We start from the raw sequence: 20,981 nt of genomic DNA on the forward strand, positions 1-20,981 counted from the left end.
TTTGTATCTGTGTCGTGTCGGCCCATAAATTCGTGTCATGTTCAGGTTGTATTTCGGGTCAACCCATTTTACGCTCATATACGAATATGAATAATATCTATTGATTAATAATAAATTAATAAAAAATAATTATTCTTATTCATATATAAATTTGTTAATAATTTGTGATAAATCTAATTATTTTTGCGTATTTATCATTCATTCCCAATTAACAAACTTATGTTCACATATTTTGCTCAAGATAAGAACAAACGAATGAAATAACCAGAGAACATATAGTTAGAACTAATAAAATGAAAACGTTGAAAGTAAAAAGTAAATAAAAATTGTGTAAAACGAAATTAGTTTTACTTTTAAAAGTTAACAAACATAGAAAAAATTAAAAATCTAAATATTTAACTTTAAACTTTAAAACTTCTTATATTAAAAATCAAAATATTAACTTCTCTAAAAATGTTAAACGGGTTAACAAGTCAACCCACTTTTAATGGCCAGGTTAGGTTGACCTATTTTTTAAACGTGTCAGGTTCGGGTTGACCTGTTTACGAAAACAAGTTGTGTCAGCCGACCCAAAATCTATATTTTTTTCGTATTAGGTTCTTGTCGGGTTTCGGGTCATGTCAAGAATTGACACCTCAACTTAAAACACATAATATTCACTAGGGTACCAAAGTGTAACAAAACCTTCCAGTGACAACCACTAGTTTCCCTAAAATCCTTGTTGGGTTGACCAAAACAAAACACTTGTAACTTAACTCCACAACATGTCTGGTCCTCAGTGCTGTGAAAACCCTCCGGCAGCCTCCTCCGGCGGTGAATCCGGTGAAGTCCTGCAAATTGCATCTCTTAATTCATATGTCTCCGGCAACCCTGATTCCAAAACCGCCGTGCTTCTTGTTACTGATGTTTTTGGTAATCTATTTATTATTATTATTATTATTATTATTATTATCTGGATTGATTGTATTTGATGATAAGTAGCTTGTGTGGATTGAAACAAATTGGGTTTTAATTTGTAAAAAAAACTTATCTATTTTTCAAAGTCAACGCTTAGATTAATATTATATTTTATCATCTGAAGATCATCTTGTTCTAATTTGTTTGTTTTTCCTTTTTTTTTGCTATTTTTTGTGAAGGATATGGAGCTCCAAAACTGAGGTATTATATCTTCAACTTATTTTGATTATCTGAACCATTTTTTTTTATAAAATTAAACTGGATATTGATTTGTTTGTAAACAATAGTGTAGCTGTATACTTGCTAGGGGTGTGCATGAAACCGAAAAAAAAACAATACGAAACAAAAACCGAACCGAATTGATAGATTTTTGTTTTTTATTTTAAGTAATTTATAAGGATTTGCTAAATATGTAACTTAAATAATTTAGCCCAAATGTATGATACTCAGTTAGTAATTAATTAACAAAATTGATTTAATTTTAGGCCCAAATTCATTATTTTGGACCAAATTTCTTTTTTTCGGGTCAGTTTTTTCAAGCTCAAACGACAAAACCGAATGAGACCGAACCAAACCCCAATCGAAAACCGAAAAACCGAAACCGAACGGCTTTCAAAAATTCAAAAACCGAAGTTTTGGTGTTTGGTTTTATAGCCCGAAACCGACCCAAACCGAACCATGCACGCCCCTATTACTTGCATCTACTAAAATAGTAAAATCAAATAAATCTGGTTGTTGTTTTGTAAAAGGAATATGCATTTTGACTTTCAGAATTCAAAGTTTGTTTCTAAATCTGAAATGTGCATTTAAATAATGTATATAGTGTTTAACACTTTATGTAACTTTGCAGGCAACTTGCAGACAAAATTGCATCTGCTGGATATTATGTCGTTGCTCCTGATTTCTTCCATGGCGACCCGTTGACTCCAGGAGCTAACATAGCAGAATGGCTTCAAAACCATGCACCTGTTAGATTTTTTCTTTTTCAAATCCTCAGTTAAATTCATTAAAACTGCTTGAATATTTTTATAAAAACTTAAATACCATTTGTACTTTTTTATAGGAGCCAGCAGTTGAACTTGCTAAACCAGTTATAAAGGCTCTCAAAGATAAGGGTGAAACTAAAATTGGCGCTGCAGGTTTTTGTTGGGGCGGTAAGACTTTAAATTGGTTGGTGTTTAATATTACTACTTGAATAATAATTGGCTGAATCAATTAAATTAATTGTTTTTTTTTTATTTAATTTTAATAGCTAAGGTGGTGGTAGAGCTAGCAAAGGAAGCTGAAATAGAAGTTGCTGCACTCTTGCATCCTTCATTTGTCACTTTAGATGATATCAAGGGTATGCTTTATTCCACGACATTAATCATAATCTACCGGTTCTTGAAAATAGCCCGTGTTTTACTTTTTGAAGAATAAAACCTAGTATTTGTCAACAAGACGGTCCATTGTCTTTTAGGTTATGTTTTTGCAGCATTTTCTTAATCAATTTGTGTAGTTTCTATCAGTGTAGGCTTTCCTTTTTCTTTCTTCTTTTTTTTTGGGGGGGGGGGGGTGGTTATTTTTGTTAACCGTTTTGGATTATTAATTTATGACATTGACATTTATTGATTTTTTAATGGTATGATGATATTAGGGGTTAAGATTCCAATAGGGATACTCGGTGCCGAGATCGACCAACGATCTCCACCAGAACTCGTCAAAGAATTCGAGGCTGCGCTAGTTACAAATAAGGTAATATTTTTAGCCAATGTAGAATAATAATTTTGATTATTTATTTAGTATAACATAATCATTTAAAAAAAGGTACATCCGAATACTGCTTACATGGTATGTTTTACGCGTACGCAGGTTAATAACTTTGTAAAAATATATCCTGGTGTGGCACATGGTTGGACCGTTAGATATAAAGACGATGTTGAAGCGGAAGTGAAATGTGCAGAAGAGGCTCATCAAGATCTCGTGGATTGGTTCGGGAAGTGTTTTTAAACAAATAATTCAGTCCGTAAAACTTTAATTATGTAATAAAGGAGTGATGCAGATGTTTGAGGAGTTCCTTAATAACTAAATAAAGTGTGTTTGAAGATATTAAGGTCTAATGTTGAACTCTTTGCATATTTTTTTTATTTCGAACGGCATTTTTATTTTTGTCACCCCATTATGAGTGATTGAACCCGTGAGTTAATTCCTAGATCTTGATATGGATTTCGTGTTTGTCGCCTATATATGATTTCACGGATACATTTCATCCCTTGAATTCAACCCGTGAACAGTATATGAAAATTCGGTTTCGGTCTGCCCTAAAGACCGTATACCCGATGATCCAGTCATCGGTCTTAAAATATTGATATTCTTAGTTCTCGGGCCGGGTGGGTCTTCACAAATAAAAAATATTAATATCCCGGTTCCAAATTTTTCACAGGACCGAACTATTAAACCGTTAAACGGGCTGTTGGGTTTTCAAATTGGCCGACTTACTTCAGTTTAAACAGTTCGATCGGTTTCATATACGTTTTTAAATCCCGTAGTTTATGGCCACATAAATCAATATACTATCAACATAATTTCACACTCAAATAAGTCCATAAAATAAAGTCAAATTTCCAATAACATCCAAAGCAAAGAGCATATCAAACTAAATTATCTCGAACCGCTTACCGCCTTAGTATGTAAGATCCGGCCGATCATGAAGACACAATGTTTCCACGTACGGATGCATAAAAACGAACAGCGGGAACCATAAAATCCAAGGTTATTAATCTGCTTTGAGTGCCGCTCGTAAACAACAAGTTCTGCACGCTCATCGACTGTAATTTCCATTATAGCATCACCTGTTTGTCTGAATCCCAATACCGTCACTTCACCGGGCGTGTTAACATTAAACGTGTATAGTTGTGTAAATAAACCAGTACCACCCTCCATCATCCACACATTGTACACCGATCTATCTGGCTCGTATTCATGTTCTAAAAGAACAAGGGACTCCCTTAGCTTAGACATGCGAAGATTGTGTTGAGACCGAGCTAACCTATTTGGGAGGTTTACCTCCCCAAATTCTTCACTTGTCGTATCAAAAGAAATAATCAACCAACAACATTCGTCATCCTCGGTCATCTCATCAATAGCAAGCCAATAAACAGGTTTACCTCCCCAAATTCTTCACTTAGTCGTATCAAAAGAAATAATCAACCAACAACATTCGTCATCCTCGGTCATCTCATCAATAGCAAGCCAATAAACGAACCCATCTATAACTTCCGAATAACTTCTGTTAGCACCTGAAAAGTTAAATCGAATGGATTTACGAGGGAGTTTATTACTTTCGCTTAGTCTTCTCCATGCCCTCGTGCTTAACGTAAACAAGTCGACAATATCTTCTAATTCTCCAACAACGTTGTAACAAATCTTGACAATCTTGGGATCATTAGTCACACGACAAACCCCAAAACCTAAAACCGTGTTACACATAATGTGCCTAATGGGGTCGGGTTTAGGCACATCAATCTGAAACGCCCGTCTAATACACGGGTTCCAGATTACCGCAGTGCCCCATACAACATGAGTTGTAATAAAAGAGAACAAACACACCAACCCATGAGAGCAGCCAATAACTTTTAGACCAAGGTGAAGCGAAGAGGCAGGTCGAGGGTGGGGGCCGAAGGAAACTCGGTTGAGTGGGAACGAGTCATCATCAAGGATTGAGATGAATGTTGGTTTGTAACGAGTTGTAGCGTTATCAACGTAGCATGCAGCCTTATAACTAATGAACACATTGTGTTGAGTCTGTGACTGCTGGCGGGTAAAGGTTTTAACGAAATCAGAACTGTCGATCCAAGACTTCCAGGTCTTCGAGACGGACCGGAACTGGATGAGTGATTTAACAGGAAGCAGTTTCAAGATTATGTATTGGATTTCAAGTGGTAAATAGTCTGACATGATGATGATGATGCCTCAAACCCTTGTGATCGTGTATTCTGGATTTTGATAACAATCAATATATTAGATTAGTCTAAACGATTGTTTAAATAAACCTACTTGCTAGGCTTGGGACGGTCTGACGTGGGCCGGTTTGGGTGTCCGTTTTTTAACAATATCAAGGCATACGATCAACCACTTTATTATTGCAAGAGAAAACTGACTTAAAAACTCGTTACAACATTTAAAGCCCCTAACCAGGCCCATATTTATAATCTAACCCTAACTTGGTGAGTAAGACATTACCATGATAATCGTATTACAATTAGAAAACTAAACCAACTTGACCAACACGATAATTTAGGTCCTTCTATATTCACCATCTTGTGAACACAATCCGTAATTACCAACACAATAAACCTACTTATAAATTTATAAACCGACTAAACTTATTGTAATTAACTAGGAGAAAACTAACTTAAAAACCTCTAGATTTTATGAATACGACAACTAGGTCAATGCACTTACGCAAGATTAGTCTAAGGATCACCCCCTAATCTTGTAACACCGAGAATATATCTCATCTCGATAATCTTTAGTGGTGGCATAGCTTTCATGAGGAAGTGGTGTTGTTCAAACTTGCTCTTGATTTGATAAACAAACATCCGTTTAACTTCAAATTTAAACCGTCTTGGCTAGGAATCATGTTCTGAGCCAGTCAAAACCTGATTCGGACCCATTGAACACGTCATAATGCTAAACTGATCTGTTTGGTCACTCAGAACTGCCAAGCCAAAACGCTCTCATCCGTCGGGCCTACTTAGAGATGTTAAAAAACCGGTAAATTGGTTTCGAGACCGACCTGATTACAACCCAAAACCGGTTTGGACCAAACCGGTTTCCAAACCGGCCCAACCCGTAGGTTCGTTTATGTATAACTCTAGGTCCACTTGTTGACCAAACCAGTTTATGGGTTTTCGGTTACTAAACTATTAAAGTTACCAGGTTCCGGTTTAAAAACGATTCGAGCTCAAATATGTATAACCGAATCCTAACCATCGGTTTCTAAACGTTTCTACTATACCGGTTATTAGCCGGTTTCGGTTTGTAACCGGTTATGATTTTGCAACTCTAATATAATATGATGTATGTTTTATTATTGTCATATAAATGAAATACTTGTTTTGCACTCTAGTTCTCTGACTTTCACATCAGTCATCATTAAGTTTGATTAGGATATAATTTCAAAGTTGAATTAAAAAAGCAAAAGTTGGATTTAATAATCCCACCATTTTGAGGTTGACCGATAACAATCCCACATCAGAAAATTGAAACCACTGGTCCCACCTTTCATGCTTTTTGTTTTCATTGGACCACGACTTAACTCCGTTAAGTTTTTTCCATATTTCAAAGTAACTTTTTAAGGCTTTTGATAGGAAGGAGGATATGAGTCGATTGATGTAAAACTTATCTCAAAACAGTTCGTATAATATATCCTGGTGTGGCACATGGTTGGACCGCTAGATATAAAGACGAAAATGAAGCACAAGTTAAATGTGCAGAAGAGGCTCATCAAGATCTTGTGGATTGGTTTGGCGTGTGCTTATAAACAAATAATAATTCAATCTGTAAAACTTTAATTATGCAATAAAGGAGTGATGCAGATGGTTGAGAAGATTTTCAAGATCTTGTGGTCTAATCTTTTCGGACGGCATTTTATGTTATTTTCGTCACCCATGATGTAACCCGCGAGTTAATTAACTCCTAGATCATGATATGAAAATCTAAAACGTGTATGATAATTTTGAAGCACATGAAAATATTTATGGTAGCAATGTGCAATAAATATTCTAACCCATCCCTAGCTTCCCTACACTATATATTATTATTAAGGTTTACCAGATCAACACTTATTCCAGAACCTGTTAAGTGTACCTACAATGTCTGGACCCGAGTGCTGCAGAAATCCTCCGGTAATCCAAAGAGGCGAAGAATCCGGTGAAGTCGTGCAAATTGCATCACTCAATGCCTACGTTTCCGGCAAGCTTGACTCGAAAATTGCCGTGATTCTTGTGTCTGATGTTTTTGGTAATCGAGTTATTTGATTCACCTTATTCAATATTCTTATTCTTGTTCATGCTTGTCGTTATCTTAATGTGATCAAGTTTGTTTGTTCATATTAACACAACATAAATGAACAAAGAAAACAAACAAAGAAAATGAATGTATTCTTGTTCGTTCGATTCATTAATCCATTAGCCAAGACTAATTATGTAAGCTAGGCGAGTCTAGCCAGGGCTCGAGCTTGACTCGTTGACTTACATGATCTCGAACTCAACTTGTTTCGAGCTCTTGAGTCGGCTTTTCAAGCTCGAGCTCAGCTTGTTTATTATTTATTAATTAATTTATATAGATTTGTATTATTTTTATATATTTTTAATAAAACCTTAACAAACCTAATCTCGGCTCGAGCTCGTGTGCAGTATCTTGAACAACCCAAAGCTTGACTGTGTAGTACGTATGTAATTAATATATAGAACTATAGAAGTCCAAAAGAGCTTAAACTTAAATATACAATAGCGTCGTTAAAGCTTGATGAGCCTAAACAATTTTCCCATACAAGGCTCGAGCTCGTTCTTGATAAATAAATGAGCTTTATGTCACACCCCGAAAACCTTAATTTAAACAGCGGAAGACTTTTGACCAAGTCGTTCGGGTTGTGACAGTCGCTGATAGCCAATCATAATAAAATATAGTAAAATAATAATCAAAGTTTGACTTTTCAAAGAAACTTTATTATTATTAAAAACGAAAGTTTACACGTGTATAAAAACACGGTTATTACACATCCAAGTTTATTCCCATATTCAAACACCGTTCGCCTTTTTTCCTCCATTGTCACGAAGCCATTACTTACCTGAAAAGCATATAAAAATATCGATCAACACAACGTGTTGGTGAGTTTTCCTTTATAACAAAATAGTCCATATATATATATATATATATATATATATATATATATATATATATATATATATTTTATTGAAAGCAACATCCATATAATGATCTCTCGTCATTATATAATAACATCAATACCGTGTGTAATAATCTACCGTCATTACCTCATACAAATCATATAAAAACCCGTGTACAATGATCTACCGCCATTATGTCACAAAACAATAGTATTTTATTTCTTAAACAAATCGTGTTGTTGTAGACGAGCAAAGAATACAACATGCGTATGACTATCATAGTTGATAACACGATACATACCAGACTCAAAATATTCCCACTTTTAACCCAACGTGATTGGAAGTGGGGGGCGTCACCCCGATAGATCTACCAATATTTTTGTGCCCCTTTCTAGGGTTAACCATTATTTAACCAACTAGACTCATCCCGTATTTGACACGTTTTGTAAAATAAAATGCTTTAATAAGTAAAATCTTGATGAAATCAATATTATAAACAAAGTATATGCTTTTCCCCCAAAAACATTTATAAAAAAACATTAAAAACGATTTCATTTAAAAACAAGGGGGGGGTTCGATAGAGAAACTCACTGTCTTGAAGCTTTTCCAAAAATCTCGTGTCCTATATTAGAACACGTTTTGTTAATAAAAACTTGATCTTAGTTTTTATACAAAACTCTTTTTAATTTATTAATCCTACTCTAATCTACACATAAGCACATAAACACATAAGCACATAAGCGAGTACACATGGTTCGGTTTTCCGTTAACTGTTATTTAATTAATTAAATTAATTAATAAACAATTAAAATATAATAAAATATTTTAAGTTTCAGTTGCTAGAAATTTTTAAGAAAATATTAATCTTTTATTTTGCACAAAACTTGTCGGTTTTGTCGGTTTTATGCTTAAAACGACTCGTTTAGTTTTTCATGTAAAATGTAACTTTTACATTATAGAAAATACTTGTTAAATAAATATTAGTCAAGTTTTACAAGTTAACTTGCGAAAATATATTGTTTTCATTTTTGTTAATATTTTCTTAAAATAGCAACTTTTTAACGTTTTCGTGTCGGTTTTTGCAACACGAACCGTTTAGGACTAAGTTTTATCATCTTGTCCTTTTCTCATGTATTAAGTTATGTTATACATGGGTATTTTAACACTTTAGGGGCTGTTCTAATACAGTCCCTAATAGTTGTGTCGGTTTTGTTTAAAAAACCGATTTTTTGACCGTTTAAGTTACCGACGAGTCAAATAAATTATACAAGTCTATACTAATCATCTTATGAACTAAACACACATATAATAACATATAATTTACCATAAATTGCAATTTTGTCCAATTAAATCCATAAGACACGTTTAATCGAGTTTTAGGTTCCTAGTTCGTATTTTAGGTTTCATTAACAATGTTACTAGTTAAGCTTGTTATTTTTATATATACAATTACTATTAAATATTTTTAAAATTCCAGATCTTTAACCTATTTTATAAGTTCATAATAATCCAAAATTTCACTTTTAAGTAAATGTTCTTATTCTCTTTTAGAAGAATCTAAATTTCATAATTTTAAACAATGTCTTTTTCAACAAATTCAAGTTTTAGCTTTTAGATGATTCTATTCTTTTATACTAATCACTTTTATATTATTCTCATCTTTATCAATCTTTTAATCAATCTTTCAATTAAAGGATCTTGGATTTTTATAAATTTTCTAAGTGTTGTTCTAACAAAGTTTCCCATTTTGGTAACCTTAATATTTGATAATTCTATTTAATCTAATTCTTCCACTTTGATTAAATGTAATTCTAGGTTTAATTCATTCAGCTAGTTTATATGGTTTCATGCATCCTATGTGTTCTATCCCAATTTTTGATCTTTTAATATATCATTCAACAAAGTTTCCCTATTTAGCAACTTTAACAATCTTCAAGAACTAATAAAAGGTTTTAATGAGTTTACTAGCATATATCCCATTTCATTCTCAATTTTTATTATTCCATAACACTTATTGATTCATCAATCCATCCAAAATCCCTTAATCAAACCCATATACAAAAATCCCCAATTTTTCACTTATAAACAAGTTCTTGTTTTGTTCATCCCTAACACCAATTTTTCAATGATTCAAGTTTATAGTAACAAACTAATGATCAATAATTATCCTAAATCCATTCTAACATCAAACCCTAACTCAAGTTTATTCAAGTTTTTATCAAATAATTAAAAGATCATTAACACTTAAATCAAACTTTCAAGCTTCAATCAAGAACAACAAACCTAATACTTTCAACCCTAATAATCAATCTTAAATCAAACTTACTTGTTCTTGGAGATTTGGAAGATATGATTGATGATGTTATGGTATGATATTGGTGTTCTTCCTTCCTATACCCTTATTAATATCTTAATCTTCTTATTCTTGATCTAGCCTTCCATGATTTCTTGATTATGTGTGTGTTATTGTTTGATTTTGAATTGAAGGTGTGGGGTGAGAGTGTTCAGTCGATGGTTTTTAAAAGAGAGGGATGGAGAGTATAGGTTTGATGAGTGGGAGTTGTAGAGGGCAGATGGGTTATTTAATTTGATTACAACACATCAAGGATAATAATTAGGAGGGTGAGTTGGTGAGGTGAGTTGTCATGGGGAGGGTGGGGGACGACTAGGAGAAGGGGGGGGGGGGTATATATGAAATGGTTGTGTTATAAACTGGTTGTTTTCGATTAACTGTTTAACGTATTGTGTGATTTAGATATTCAAATGGATCCCGTTTTTAATAACTTTTGTCAGATTTTGAACGAAATCAAATTCCTGGCAGTATGGACTATAAAAACTATTTTCTTGAAAATAGTTGGGGTTGGGTCCTTTCCGGGTCCTATACTGGTTCGTGCATAATTATTTTCCAGTTTTCGCGATTCGAGCCTTCCTAAATTATGTTTATATATCATCTCAACTACTTTAATATGTATTTTAATTTTTCGAGATCATTTAACCCTTTTAATGAATTATTCACTATCTGACTTGTTACCCGGGGTTGTTTCATGTCAGATTCGTTACGTGGTGATTTTTGCACTTTTTGTTGACTTTGAAATGTATAGATCACTAATAAAGAAGATTTTTCTCAAAATAACGAAATTTTATTGCTAAACATGATTTATTAACGAAACTTTTTGGTGATTGTTACATTCTCCCTTCCTTTAAGAAATTTCGTCCCGAAATTTAGGAAGTGGTACTAGGTTCTGATTCTACAGGAAATAGATGGGGTATTTTCGCTTCATCTGGTCTTGACGTTCCCAGGTGAATTTAGGGCCGAGCTTTGAATTCCAACGGACTTTGACTAACTTGATTCGGTTCCTTCTTAGCTTTTGAATTTTCCAATCCATCACCTCCACGGGTTCCTCAATGAATCGGAGCTTATCGTCTACCCGGATATCTTGAACGGGGACAATTAATGATTCATCGGATAAACATTTCTTGAGGTTTGAAACGTGGAACACGTCGTGGATTCCGCTAAGTTCTAACGGTAGTTCGAGCTGATAGGCTACTGTGCCAACTCGCTTAATGATATTGAAGGGTCCGACGTTGAAGAAACACTAAGTGACCCCGTTAGATTACGGATAATCTGGGGTTAAGTAGATGTTTCCCACGAGGGTTAGGTCCGGCAAAGATGGTTATTCTTCTGATAACCTGCAAAACAGACACCGTGAGCTCGTCACTGAGAAGGGGGGGTACCTCCTTGTGACCACCCTCCGGCGTGAGAATCAGACTAGATTGCTCTGAATATATGTATATTAAGAGAAATAGCTAGAGCAGATATATGATGGTATAAGATATGATATAAGATATATGAGGATCATACCGTTCCAAGGTGTTGGAGTATTTATAGCCGAAGGTAGGTTTCCAAGCAGGTACAGCCAGCTGTATAATATTCCTTTTCTACCAACTGTGGGCTACGCACGTGCCATGCTGGTGGTTGGTGGGTAGGCAGCGGCTGATAGTGACATGGCCGGCCGTGTACTATTCCTTTTCCACCAACTGCAGGCTATGTACGTGCCATGACAAGGGTTGGTGAGTAGGCAGCGGCTGATAGTGACATTAAGTACTAGAGCGTGCTCCTCGTCGTACTGTTGTCAGTGAGCTGTCGCTGCTTTGGTCAGATCTTGTCTATTTTGTCCATACCTTGGCAGGTATAGTACAAAAGATCCTCCAGAAGCGTACGGACTGGCTCATTTGGGCGGGAGTATTCCCGGCTTGCTCATTCCTTCTTCAGGTGACATTACTGAATTATTGAGAGTTAGTGCCTTGTGCGTGTAGCCTTGCTATTAGTGCGGGTAGCCTCCGCTGATGGCTTGTATCCGCAGCTGCGGGAACAGGCGGGGTACTTCACCATTGGGAGGCTTTTCCTGCAGGAACAGCTGGCGTATGCGCGTAAGGTCTTCATCTCTCTGAGCATGGTGGGTCCTGCGGAACCAGTTGGTCTTCGCACAAACGTCCCTCTTCAAGGTGAGTCTTGTGGGTCCAACTGGGCTCTGCTGGGACCTACCTCTTCAGACGTATCGATGACTTAGTTTACCTTTCTTCCCGAATCTAACTACTCCTTTCCAATGTGAGACCTTTAACAGCACCCTATCTCCTTCCTGGAATTCTAAAGGTCTTCTACGGTTATCTGCATAACTCTTTTATCGGTCTGTAGCCGCTTTTAATCTGTCTCTAATTTAAGAGACTCTGTCTGTGGTTTCCTGGACAATCTCGGGTCCTGTCAATTGCTTTTCTCCAACTTCGGCCCAACAAAGAGGGGATCGACATATCTCCCGTACAAAGCTTCAAAGGGAGCCGCTTTTATGCTAGAGTGATAGCTGTTATTATAGGAAAATTCAGCTAATGGCAAATGAGTATCCCAACTTTTTCCGAAATCAATGATACAAGCTCGCAGCATGTCCTCTAACGTCTGGATAATCCTTTTGCTCTGGCCGTCGGTTTGTGGGTGATAGGCGGTGCTCATGTCTAAACGGGTACCTAAGGATTCTTGTAGGGATTGCCAGAATCGAGAGACGAAACGACCGTCTCTATCTGAGATGATTGAAACAGGTACACCGTGTTTAGCCACGATTTCTTTTAGGTATAGTCTAGTCAATTTCTCTAAACTATCTTTCTCACACATGGGAATGAAATGGGCGGACTTTGTCAACCGATCTACAATGACCCAAATGGAATCATGATTTCTAGGAGTGGTTGGTAGTTTGGTTACAAAATCCATGGTAATGTTTTCCCATTTCCATTGGGGTACCTCAGGTTGTTGCAGTAAACCAGTTGGCCTTCGGTGTTCAGCTTTCACCTTTGAACATGTCAGGCACTTACTGACATAAGCTGCTATATCTCCTTTAATATTGGGCCACCAATAGAGTTCTTGAAGATCCTTATACATCTTTGTTGATCCTGGGTGGATCGAGTACTTGGATCTATGTGCTTCATCCAAAACTAACTGTCGCAAGTTTCCGAATCTTGGTACCCAAACTCGATCGATCAAGTATTGTGTACCATCGGTCTTGGCTACGAACTCGCACTCCAATCCTCTCAATTTCTCAGCTCTAATGTTTCGAGGTTTCAAGGCCTCTTTTTGTGCATTGCGAATTCGAGTGGTAAGACTCGTCTGAATTGTTAATCCTAATGCACAAACAGGAAGTGGTTTTTGCACTTTTTGTTGACTTTGAAACATATAGATCACTAATAAAGAAGATTTTTCTCAAAATAACGAAATTTTATTGCTAAACATGATTTATTAACGAAACTTTTTGGCGATTGTTACACTTTATATGTAGCACAGGCTCGGCTCAAGCTTAATAATGCTCAGATCATTTTGAGCTTTTTATCATTCAGATCTTGAGCAGCTCGGCTCGTTACACCCTTAATTTTGTTGTAAACTTCATTGAAACACTTACGTTAATAAAGGTTGTTTTTTTTATGCAGGTTATAAAGCTCGAAAACTGAGGTATTACCTGTATCAAGAGCATCCTGAAAGAATTTTTTTATAAAATTAAACTTGATATTGATTTGCATGTTTAATTTAACTTTGCAGGCAAGTTGCAGACAAAGTTGCATCTGCTGGATATTATGCACTTGTTCCTGATTTCTTCAATGGAGACCCTGTGACTGATGTATCTCAGATAAATGACTGGTTAATAAACCATCCACCTGTTAGTTATATTTTTAATCCACATCTTATTATTATTATTATTATTATTATTATTATTATTATTATTATTATTTCTCTGTAGGAGCAAGCAGTTGGTGAATTTGCTAGACCACTTTTACAGGCTCTTAAAGATAAGGGAATATCAAAAATTGGGGCTGCAGGTTTTTGTTGGGGAGGTAATACTTAAAATTGGTTGGTCTATAATGTTATTATCACTTGAATAATAATTGGCTGACTTTTGAATTCATTGTTTATATATTTTAATAGCTAAGGTAGTTGTAGACCTAACAAAGGATGCTGAAATACAAGTTGCTGCACTCCTGCATCCTTCATATGTCAATTTAGATGACATTAAAGGTATATTTCAAAGAAGTTAGTTGAATTAATCTGGGATTTCTTTGTTTTGTTTATTCTAAGAATTATTGGTCTTTTGTGTGATTTATATGATGGTTTTAGCGGTTAAGGTTCCTATAGCGATACTAAGTGCGAAGTTGGACGAAGTAAATCCACCTGAACTCATAAAAGAATATGAAGCTGCACTAATTGCAAATGAGGTAATATATCAAGCCAATGCCAAATTATCAAATTTGTAAAAAAAAAAAAAGAAAGAAAGAAAAAAACTAACTTTGAAGTATATAAAAGTTATGAGCACATCCAAGCACTATTATCTACATATTGCAACTGACGATTATGTTTTTAGGTTGAACACTTTGTGAAAATATATCCTGGTGTCAACCATGGTTGGACTACTAGATATAACGATGACAATGCAGCGGAAGTCAAAAGCGCTAAAGAGGCTCAGCAGGATCTTGTGGATTGGTTAAAGAAGTATCTTTAGACAAATGTTTAAAACCTTAATCATGCAATAAAAGAGAGATGAAGATGTTTGAGAAGATACTTAATACACGGAGTAATAACTAAATAAATTGTGTTTGAAGATATTAATGCCTAATAAAATGTGTTATATGATTCATAAATATTATCCGGAAAATTAGAAATCACATACACATTATACCCTGCGGTTTTGGAACTTCTAACTCTCTTTAATTCTTATGTTGGCTTTGCGTTGTTCGTGTACGGGTGTTTAGGTTTCGGTTTGATTACTGTCTATTTAAGATAAGGACGTAACTAAAAATATTGGTGCCATAGGCTTTTGTTGGGGCGGTAAGACATTAAATTGGTTTTTGTATCATGTTATTACTTTTATAATTATTGGCTGACTCAATTGAATCGTTTTTTTTAAAGCTAAGGTGGTGGTAGAGCTAGCAAAGATGATATCAAAGGGTATGTTTTATTCCACTGTCTTAAACGTAATCTCTCGGTTCTTAAAACTAAAAGTGGTCCGTGTGTGAAATTTTTGAAGAATAAAAATTAGTATTTGTCAACAAGCCAGCACAATGTCTTTTAGATTATGTTTTTGCAGCATTTTCTTAATCATTTTGTGTAGTTTCTTTTTAATGTAGGCTTTCCTTTTTTGGATTTTTTGGTTTTATTTTTGTTTAGACGTTTTAACTTTTTTCTTTTTGATTGATATGATGATTTTAGGGGTTAAGATCCTCCATAGGGATACTAGGTGCCGAGATTGACCAACGATCTCCACTAGAAGTCGTCAAAGAATTTGAGGGTGTGCTAGTTACAAATAACTGAATAAGGTAATACATCTAGCCGATGATAATTTTGATTATTCGGTATAGCATAATCATATTAAACAAGGTACATCCGAATACTGCCTTACATGGTGAGTTTTACGCGTATGCAGGTTAATAACTTTGTAAAAATATATCTTGGTGTCGCACATGGTTGGACCGTTAGATATAAATACGACAATGAAGCAGTAGTGGCTCATCAGGATCTTTTTGTATTGGTTTAGGAAGTGTTTTTAAACAAATAATAATTCAGTCTGTAAAACTTTAATCATGTAATAAGGTATATATCATGCATATGCTTGAGGAGTTCCTTAATAACTAAATAAAGTGAGTTTGAAGATATTAAGGTCTAATGCTGAACTCTCTACATTTTCTAAATCTATGAAACTAAATGATCACCGGACAGAACCGTTAAACCGTGAACCGAATTGTTTAGGTTTCAAATCGGCCAACTTACTTCAGTTTAAACACTTGGATCCATTTCAATCGCTTTGATCCCCTACTTTTATCATCAAATATGTAGAAATCCTTCCTAAAGCACATAGACAGGTGAACAACAGTAACCAATATACTGACATGAAATAAAGTCAAATAAGTCAAACATGAAATAAAGTCAAATTTCCAATAACATCCAAAGCAAAGACCAGTAGCACATAAATATTATTCCATCATAGTAACAGTACAGCTAATCAAACCTAATTATCTTGAAGCGCTTCAGTATTAAATGTGAGATCCGGATGATCGTGAAGAAACAATGTTTCCATGTACGGATGCGCAGAAAATAACTGGCGGGACCCTCTAAATGCTAGGTTATTGATCCGTTTTGAGAGCCGCTCGTAAACAGCTAGTTCTGCATGCTCATCGCCTGTAATTTCAATTATAGGATCACCTCTTAGTCTGAATCCCAATATTGTGACATTCTCGGGTGCGTTAACATTAAATGTGTATAGTTGTGTAAACAAACCAGAACCACCCTCCATCGTCCACACACTGTACACCGATCTACCTGGCTCGTAAACACGTTCTGAAACAACAAGGGACTCCCCTAGCTTAGATATGTGAAGCTTGTGTTGAGACCGGGCTAACCTATCTGGGAGGCTTACCTCCCCAAATTCTTCACTTGTCATATCAAAAGAAACAATCAGCCTCCGCACGGTAGTCTCATCAGTCGCAAGCCAATAAACAAACCCCTCTGTAGCTACCGAATAACTGATCTTGGTTAAAAACTCAAATCGAACTGATTTGCGAGGGAGTTTATCACTTTCACTTAGACTTCTCCATGCCATCGTGCTCAACGTAAACAAGTCAACTTCAAAAAGCACATCCTCTGATTCTCTAACAATTGTATTGTAACTGAGCTTGACAATCTTGAGATCATTGGTCACACGACAAACCCCAAAACCTAAACGGTGTTATAAATAGTGTACCTAGTGGGGGCGGTTAGTGTAGGCACAATATTAATCTGAAACGCTCGTCTAATACATGGGTTCCAGATTACCGCAGTGCCCAGTAAACCGTAGCTAAATATAATATAAGAAAATAACACAGCAAGCCATGAGTGCAGCCAATAACCTGTAGAATATTGTGACGCGGAAAGCAGTGACGGATGGAATCGAGGGAAACTCGGTTTAATAGGAACAAGTCATCATCAGGAACTGAGATGAAGGTTCGTTTATAAGGAGCTGTATAGTAACCAACAAGGAAAGGGACATAACAAACCAACACATGAGGAGTCTGCTTACAGGTATAGGTATGAACGAAACTAGAACTGTCTTTTTAAGACTTCCAGGTCTTCGAAACTGACCGGAACTGGATGAGTGATTTAACAGGAAGCAGTTTCAAGATTATGTCTTGGAGTTCAAATGGTAAATAGTCTGACATGATGTTGCTATTGCTAGCTAAAACCCTAGAAATTTTGGATGTGTATGTGATTGTGAATAATTAGAGATGTTAAATAAAAAGAAAGAGAGAACCCCATATACCCTATTTTTAAGATTTCATAAACATCCCTAATAAACTGGTGGGCGGTCGCTTCCGTCATTTAATCTATCCCCTATATTTCGGTCATTTGACAATAACTTAAAAGAACTTAACTAACGGAATTATTGGTTTGTTAGATCAACGATTAATAGTTAATAGTTTGGATTATCAAAATCCAATTTTCAAAAATATAAATTAAAATAATACTTCAAAAGATCGTTAAATGTGGGGGAACGATGGAATGCCGACGAGATTTATTCCAAACCAGGCGAGGACGACGGAAAGAATGCATGAATTTCGTTGGAGTCGACGGGTTTGTTTCATAATTTGGAGGGAACATACAACTTTACACACGTGTCGTCTAAGCATGGGATAAACCAAACTCGTCGGTGTCGACATATTTGGCTCAAAACTTGCCAGAACCGACGGGTTTGATAGGGACATACATGGAATCTTTAAGAAGGGGGGGGGGGGGGGGTTTGATGGTGTTGGCAAAATGGGATTATCTCTCTTCAAAATAGTCATTTAAGAGTATTCCCTAACAAAACCGGTTCTAAACAGACTAATATAGGGGGAGGCGATTTTCTACACTACTAGAAAACAAGTAATTTTCTCACAAAAATTTCCTACAAATTTCTTACGACAAGTAGTTCTAACAGATTTCCAATTAAAAAAAAAACAAACTCCAACTTTGCTACAATATTATCTAATAAACATCATCATCATCATTATCATCATCATCGTACTTAGTAAATCCCACAAATAGCAAAGCTATGGTATGGTCTGAGTAGGGTAAGATGTAGACAACCTTATCTCTACCCTATAGGAATAGAGAGGCTGCTTCCGATGAGACCCCCGGCTCGATAGTAGTTTTGCATCAAGCCTTGTACATAAGACACATAACACTCAACCATCGGGACACCCCGATTGATGCATGTACTCTTGTCTTTCGCCTATCAACGCCGCCACATGATGTCTGATTAACGTTCCGCCACTTTTAACGTTATTTTCACGAGATTAGACGTCAAAATTAGTGCAATTTCACTTTTGTCCACTCCGATAGTTCACACATATATACATTATATGCGCCGTTTACAACCACATGTTTTTGTAGGAAAGTTGTAGGAAGTTTAATAATAAAAATGATGATGATAATAATAATTAATAATAAAAATAATTATTATTTTTGTTATTATTATTACTCCTACTATTATTATTGCTATTTATCGTTATCATTATTATTTTATTACAGTATAAATTTTATTAAATTATAATTGTTATTATACTTTTATTAGTATATCGCATTATCTTATAACCATTTTATTAATTGATAAAAAAGATTATGATTGAATAGTTTATTATTTAATTAAAAAAAATTAATAAAGTGATTATTCATTTCATTCCTATGTGGTAACCAAACAAGACAATGGAATAGTAATGATTCACTTCATTCCTTTGTTCATTCAATTCCTTTGTCCATTTCATTCCCTCGTTCATTTCATTACCCCATACGAAACAGACCCTAAAGGATCAGAAAGAAAAGAGTCTAGATCTCTTGCGAGAATGATTTGGAAGAGCCAAAACAAAATATAGTGGTAATTGCTAGCAACAACATAATGGAGGCGTCAATATGTTGGTGCTTGGATGTTCATGTACGAGTGATTAGCTTACGTGTTAATAAAACCTATGCCATTTTTGAACCTTTGAGAATTTTGATTCAAATTATGATCAAATCTAGATTGAGTTTATGTTCATGTGCTGGATTATGTGACATTCGCGTGTTCGTGTAGTTGATAATACATATTGATTCGGGATTTAATTAGGTGGAAAAACGAAAACTAATTTTCACTTATCGCATAAATCAACTACGTATTCAAACCCACATGATAAATACAAAGATAAATCAGGGCAATATACAACATTTCTTTAAATAAATAAACATATATGTGATTTACAAAAATGCAAGTCACAAAAACACATTTAAGACTCTACTTCTATACTTCAAACACTCAAATATCTCAATAAGGTATCTTCTAGCATGAATTGATTGTGTTTGTATTACTAAAACATGAATACACATGACATGTATTTTTGGTTGAGAGTGTTAGAAGTTTTAGAAGCTTCTAGCTTCAAGCTTCTAAGAAAAAATTCATACTCAATAAAAGCCTTGTTTGGTTCAAGGAGGTTAAAGTTTTTAGGTTATTAGAAAAAAACTTAAATCTTAAAGCTACTATTAGCAGCGTTTAAAAAAAAGCTACAAGCTTTTAGTATTTCAAATTACTTAAATAATCTTTCAAAATAAATACATTTACTATTATCTTTTTTAGTATACTCATATTGGTCATTTTTATACATTTTATGAAAGATACAGCTACTCTGCCAAATATCTAAATATATTTAAAAATCTACAGCTACCAGTTACTAGCTACAGCTAACAACTACCAGCTTCAAGTCATCAGTCACCATGGAGGCTTGAAGGGTGTGCGAGCCGCACCATCGGCCGGGGCACATAAATTTCGGGGGCACATGCTTTTTTATACATATTACATATATATGTTTTTTGGTGTTAAAATAAGGTTATTTGCAATGGTTTATGAGATAATTGCATTATGGTTTCTGCTTATAATAAATCGGTCGATAAAAGTTTTATCCATGTACATTAGAGAATACAAAATTTTCGTTAAGGCCTATGGGCCTTTATATTTTGTCTCAGCCGAGGTATTTAAATTCTCAGAGACGGCCCTGCCAGTCACCAGCTTCCGGCTAGTTTTGCCAAACATACCCGACATCTTTCGTGTCCCTACTTCGAAAAGAAAGACATCCAAAGTTGTGTTTTATGCGTATGAAGGTTAATAACTTTGTAAAAATATTTCCTGGTGTCGCACATGGTTGGACCGTTTGTAAATCTATGAAACTAAATTATCACTGGACCAAATCGTTAATCGTGAACCAAATTTTTACTTCAGTTTAAACAGTTCATGCAATCCGTTTCAACGGCTTTGAATCCCCTACTTTATGGCCACTTTTATCATCAAATATGTAGATATCATTCAAAGCACATAGAACAGGTGAACAACATTAATCAATATACTATTAACATGATTTCACAATCAATTAAGTAAGTCCAACATAAAATAACGGAAATTTCCAATAACATCCAAAGCAAAGACTAGTAGCACATAAATATTATTCCATCATAGTGACAGTACAGTTAATCAAACCTAATTATCTTGAAGCGCTTCAGTATTAGATGTGAGATCCAGATGATCGTGAAGAAACAATGTTTCCATGTACGGATGCGCAGAAAATATC

General features: G+C 35.1%; 2 protein-coding genes across 3 annotated transcripts; both read left to right on the top strand.

Moving 5' to 3' along the window:
- The first annotated feature begins 689 nt into the window (after window positions 1-689).
- On the top strand, window positions 690-15,964 carry LOC143588116 (endo-1,3;1,4-beta-D-glucanase-like). 2 transcript variants are annotated; one of them, XM_077069219.1, is made up of 7 exons: window positions 690-912; window positions 1,137-1,158; window positions 1,808-1,925; window positions 2,021-2,111; window positions 2,210-2,299; window positions 2,594-2,691; window positions 15,803-15,964. In XM_077069219.1, the coding sequence occupies exons 1-7, from the start codon at window positions 765-767 to the stop codon at window positions 15,911-15,913; spliced, it is 678 nt and encodes a 225-aa protein (XP_076925334.1). In that variant the 5' UTR covers window positions 690-764; the 3' UTR covers window positions 15,914-15,964. The 2 variants fall into 2 exon arrangements, with proteins under 2 accessions (XP_076925334.1, XP_076925333.1); XM_077069218.1 differs by lacking the exon at window positions 15,803-15,964 and adding an exon at window positions 2,809-3,079 and having other exon boundaries at window positions 701-912.
- Window positions 6,633-14,941, top strand: LOC143588117 (endo-1,3;1,4-beta-D-glucanase-like). Its single transcript, XM_077069220.1, has 7 exons — window positions 6,633-6,960; window positions 13,818-13,839; window positions 13,927-14,044; window positions 14,126-14,219; window positions 14,311-14,400; window positions 14,500-14,597; window positions 14,744-14,941. The coding sequence occupies exons 1-7, from the start codon at window positions 6,813-6,815 to the stop codon at window positions 14,879-14,881; spliced, it is 708 nt and encodes a 235-aa protein (XP_076925335.1). The 5' UTR covers window positions 6,633-6,812; the 3' UTR covers window positions 14,882-14,941.
- Window positions 15,965-20,981: the final 5,017 nt, after the last annotated feature.

The sequence above is a fragment of the Bidens hawaiensis genome, unplaced genomic scaffold (genome assembly GCF_021521415.1).
Source record: "Bidens hawaiensis isolate Kalapana, Puna unplaced genomic scaffold, B.hawaiensis_p1.1 tig00035988_1, whole genome shotgun sequence".
Classification (NCBI taxonomy): Eukaryota; Viridiplantae; Streptophyta; class Magnoliopsida; order Asterales; family Asteraceae; genus Bidens; species Bidens hawaiensis.

Coding starts and splice junctions, on each gene's coding strand:
- LOC143588117 (XM_077069220.1), top strand. CDS start 6,813: ATGTCTGGACCCGAGTGCTGCAGAAATCCTCCGGTAATCCAAAGAGGC. Junction 6,961..13,817: donor TCTTGTGTCTGATGTTTTTG/GTAATCGAGTTA, acceptor TTTTTTATGCAG/GTTATAAAGCTCGAAAACTG. Junction 14,220..14,310: donor TGCAGGTTTTTGTTGGGGAG/GTAATACTTAAA, acceptor ATATTTTAATAG/CTAAGGTAGTTGTAGACCTA.
- LOC143588116 (XM_077069218.1), top strand. CDS start 765: ATGTCTGGTCCTCAGTGCTGTGAAAACCCTCCGGCAGCCTCCTCCGGC. Junction 1,159..1,807: donor TATGGAGCTCCAAAACTGAG/GTATTATATCTT, acceptor GTAACTTTGCAG/GCAACTTGCAGACAAAATTG. Junction 1,926..2,020: donor GGCTTCAAAACCATGCACCT/GTTAGATTTTTT, acceptor ACTTTTTTATAG/GAGCCAGCAGTTGAACTTGC.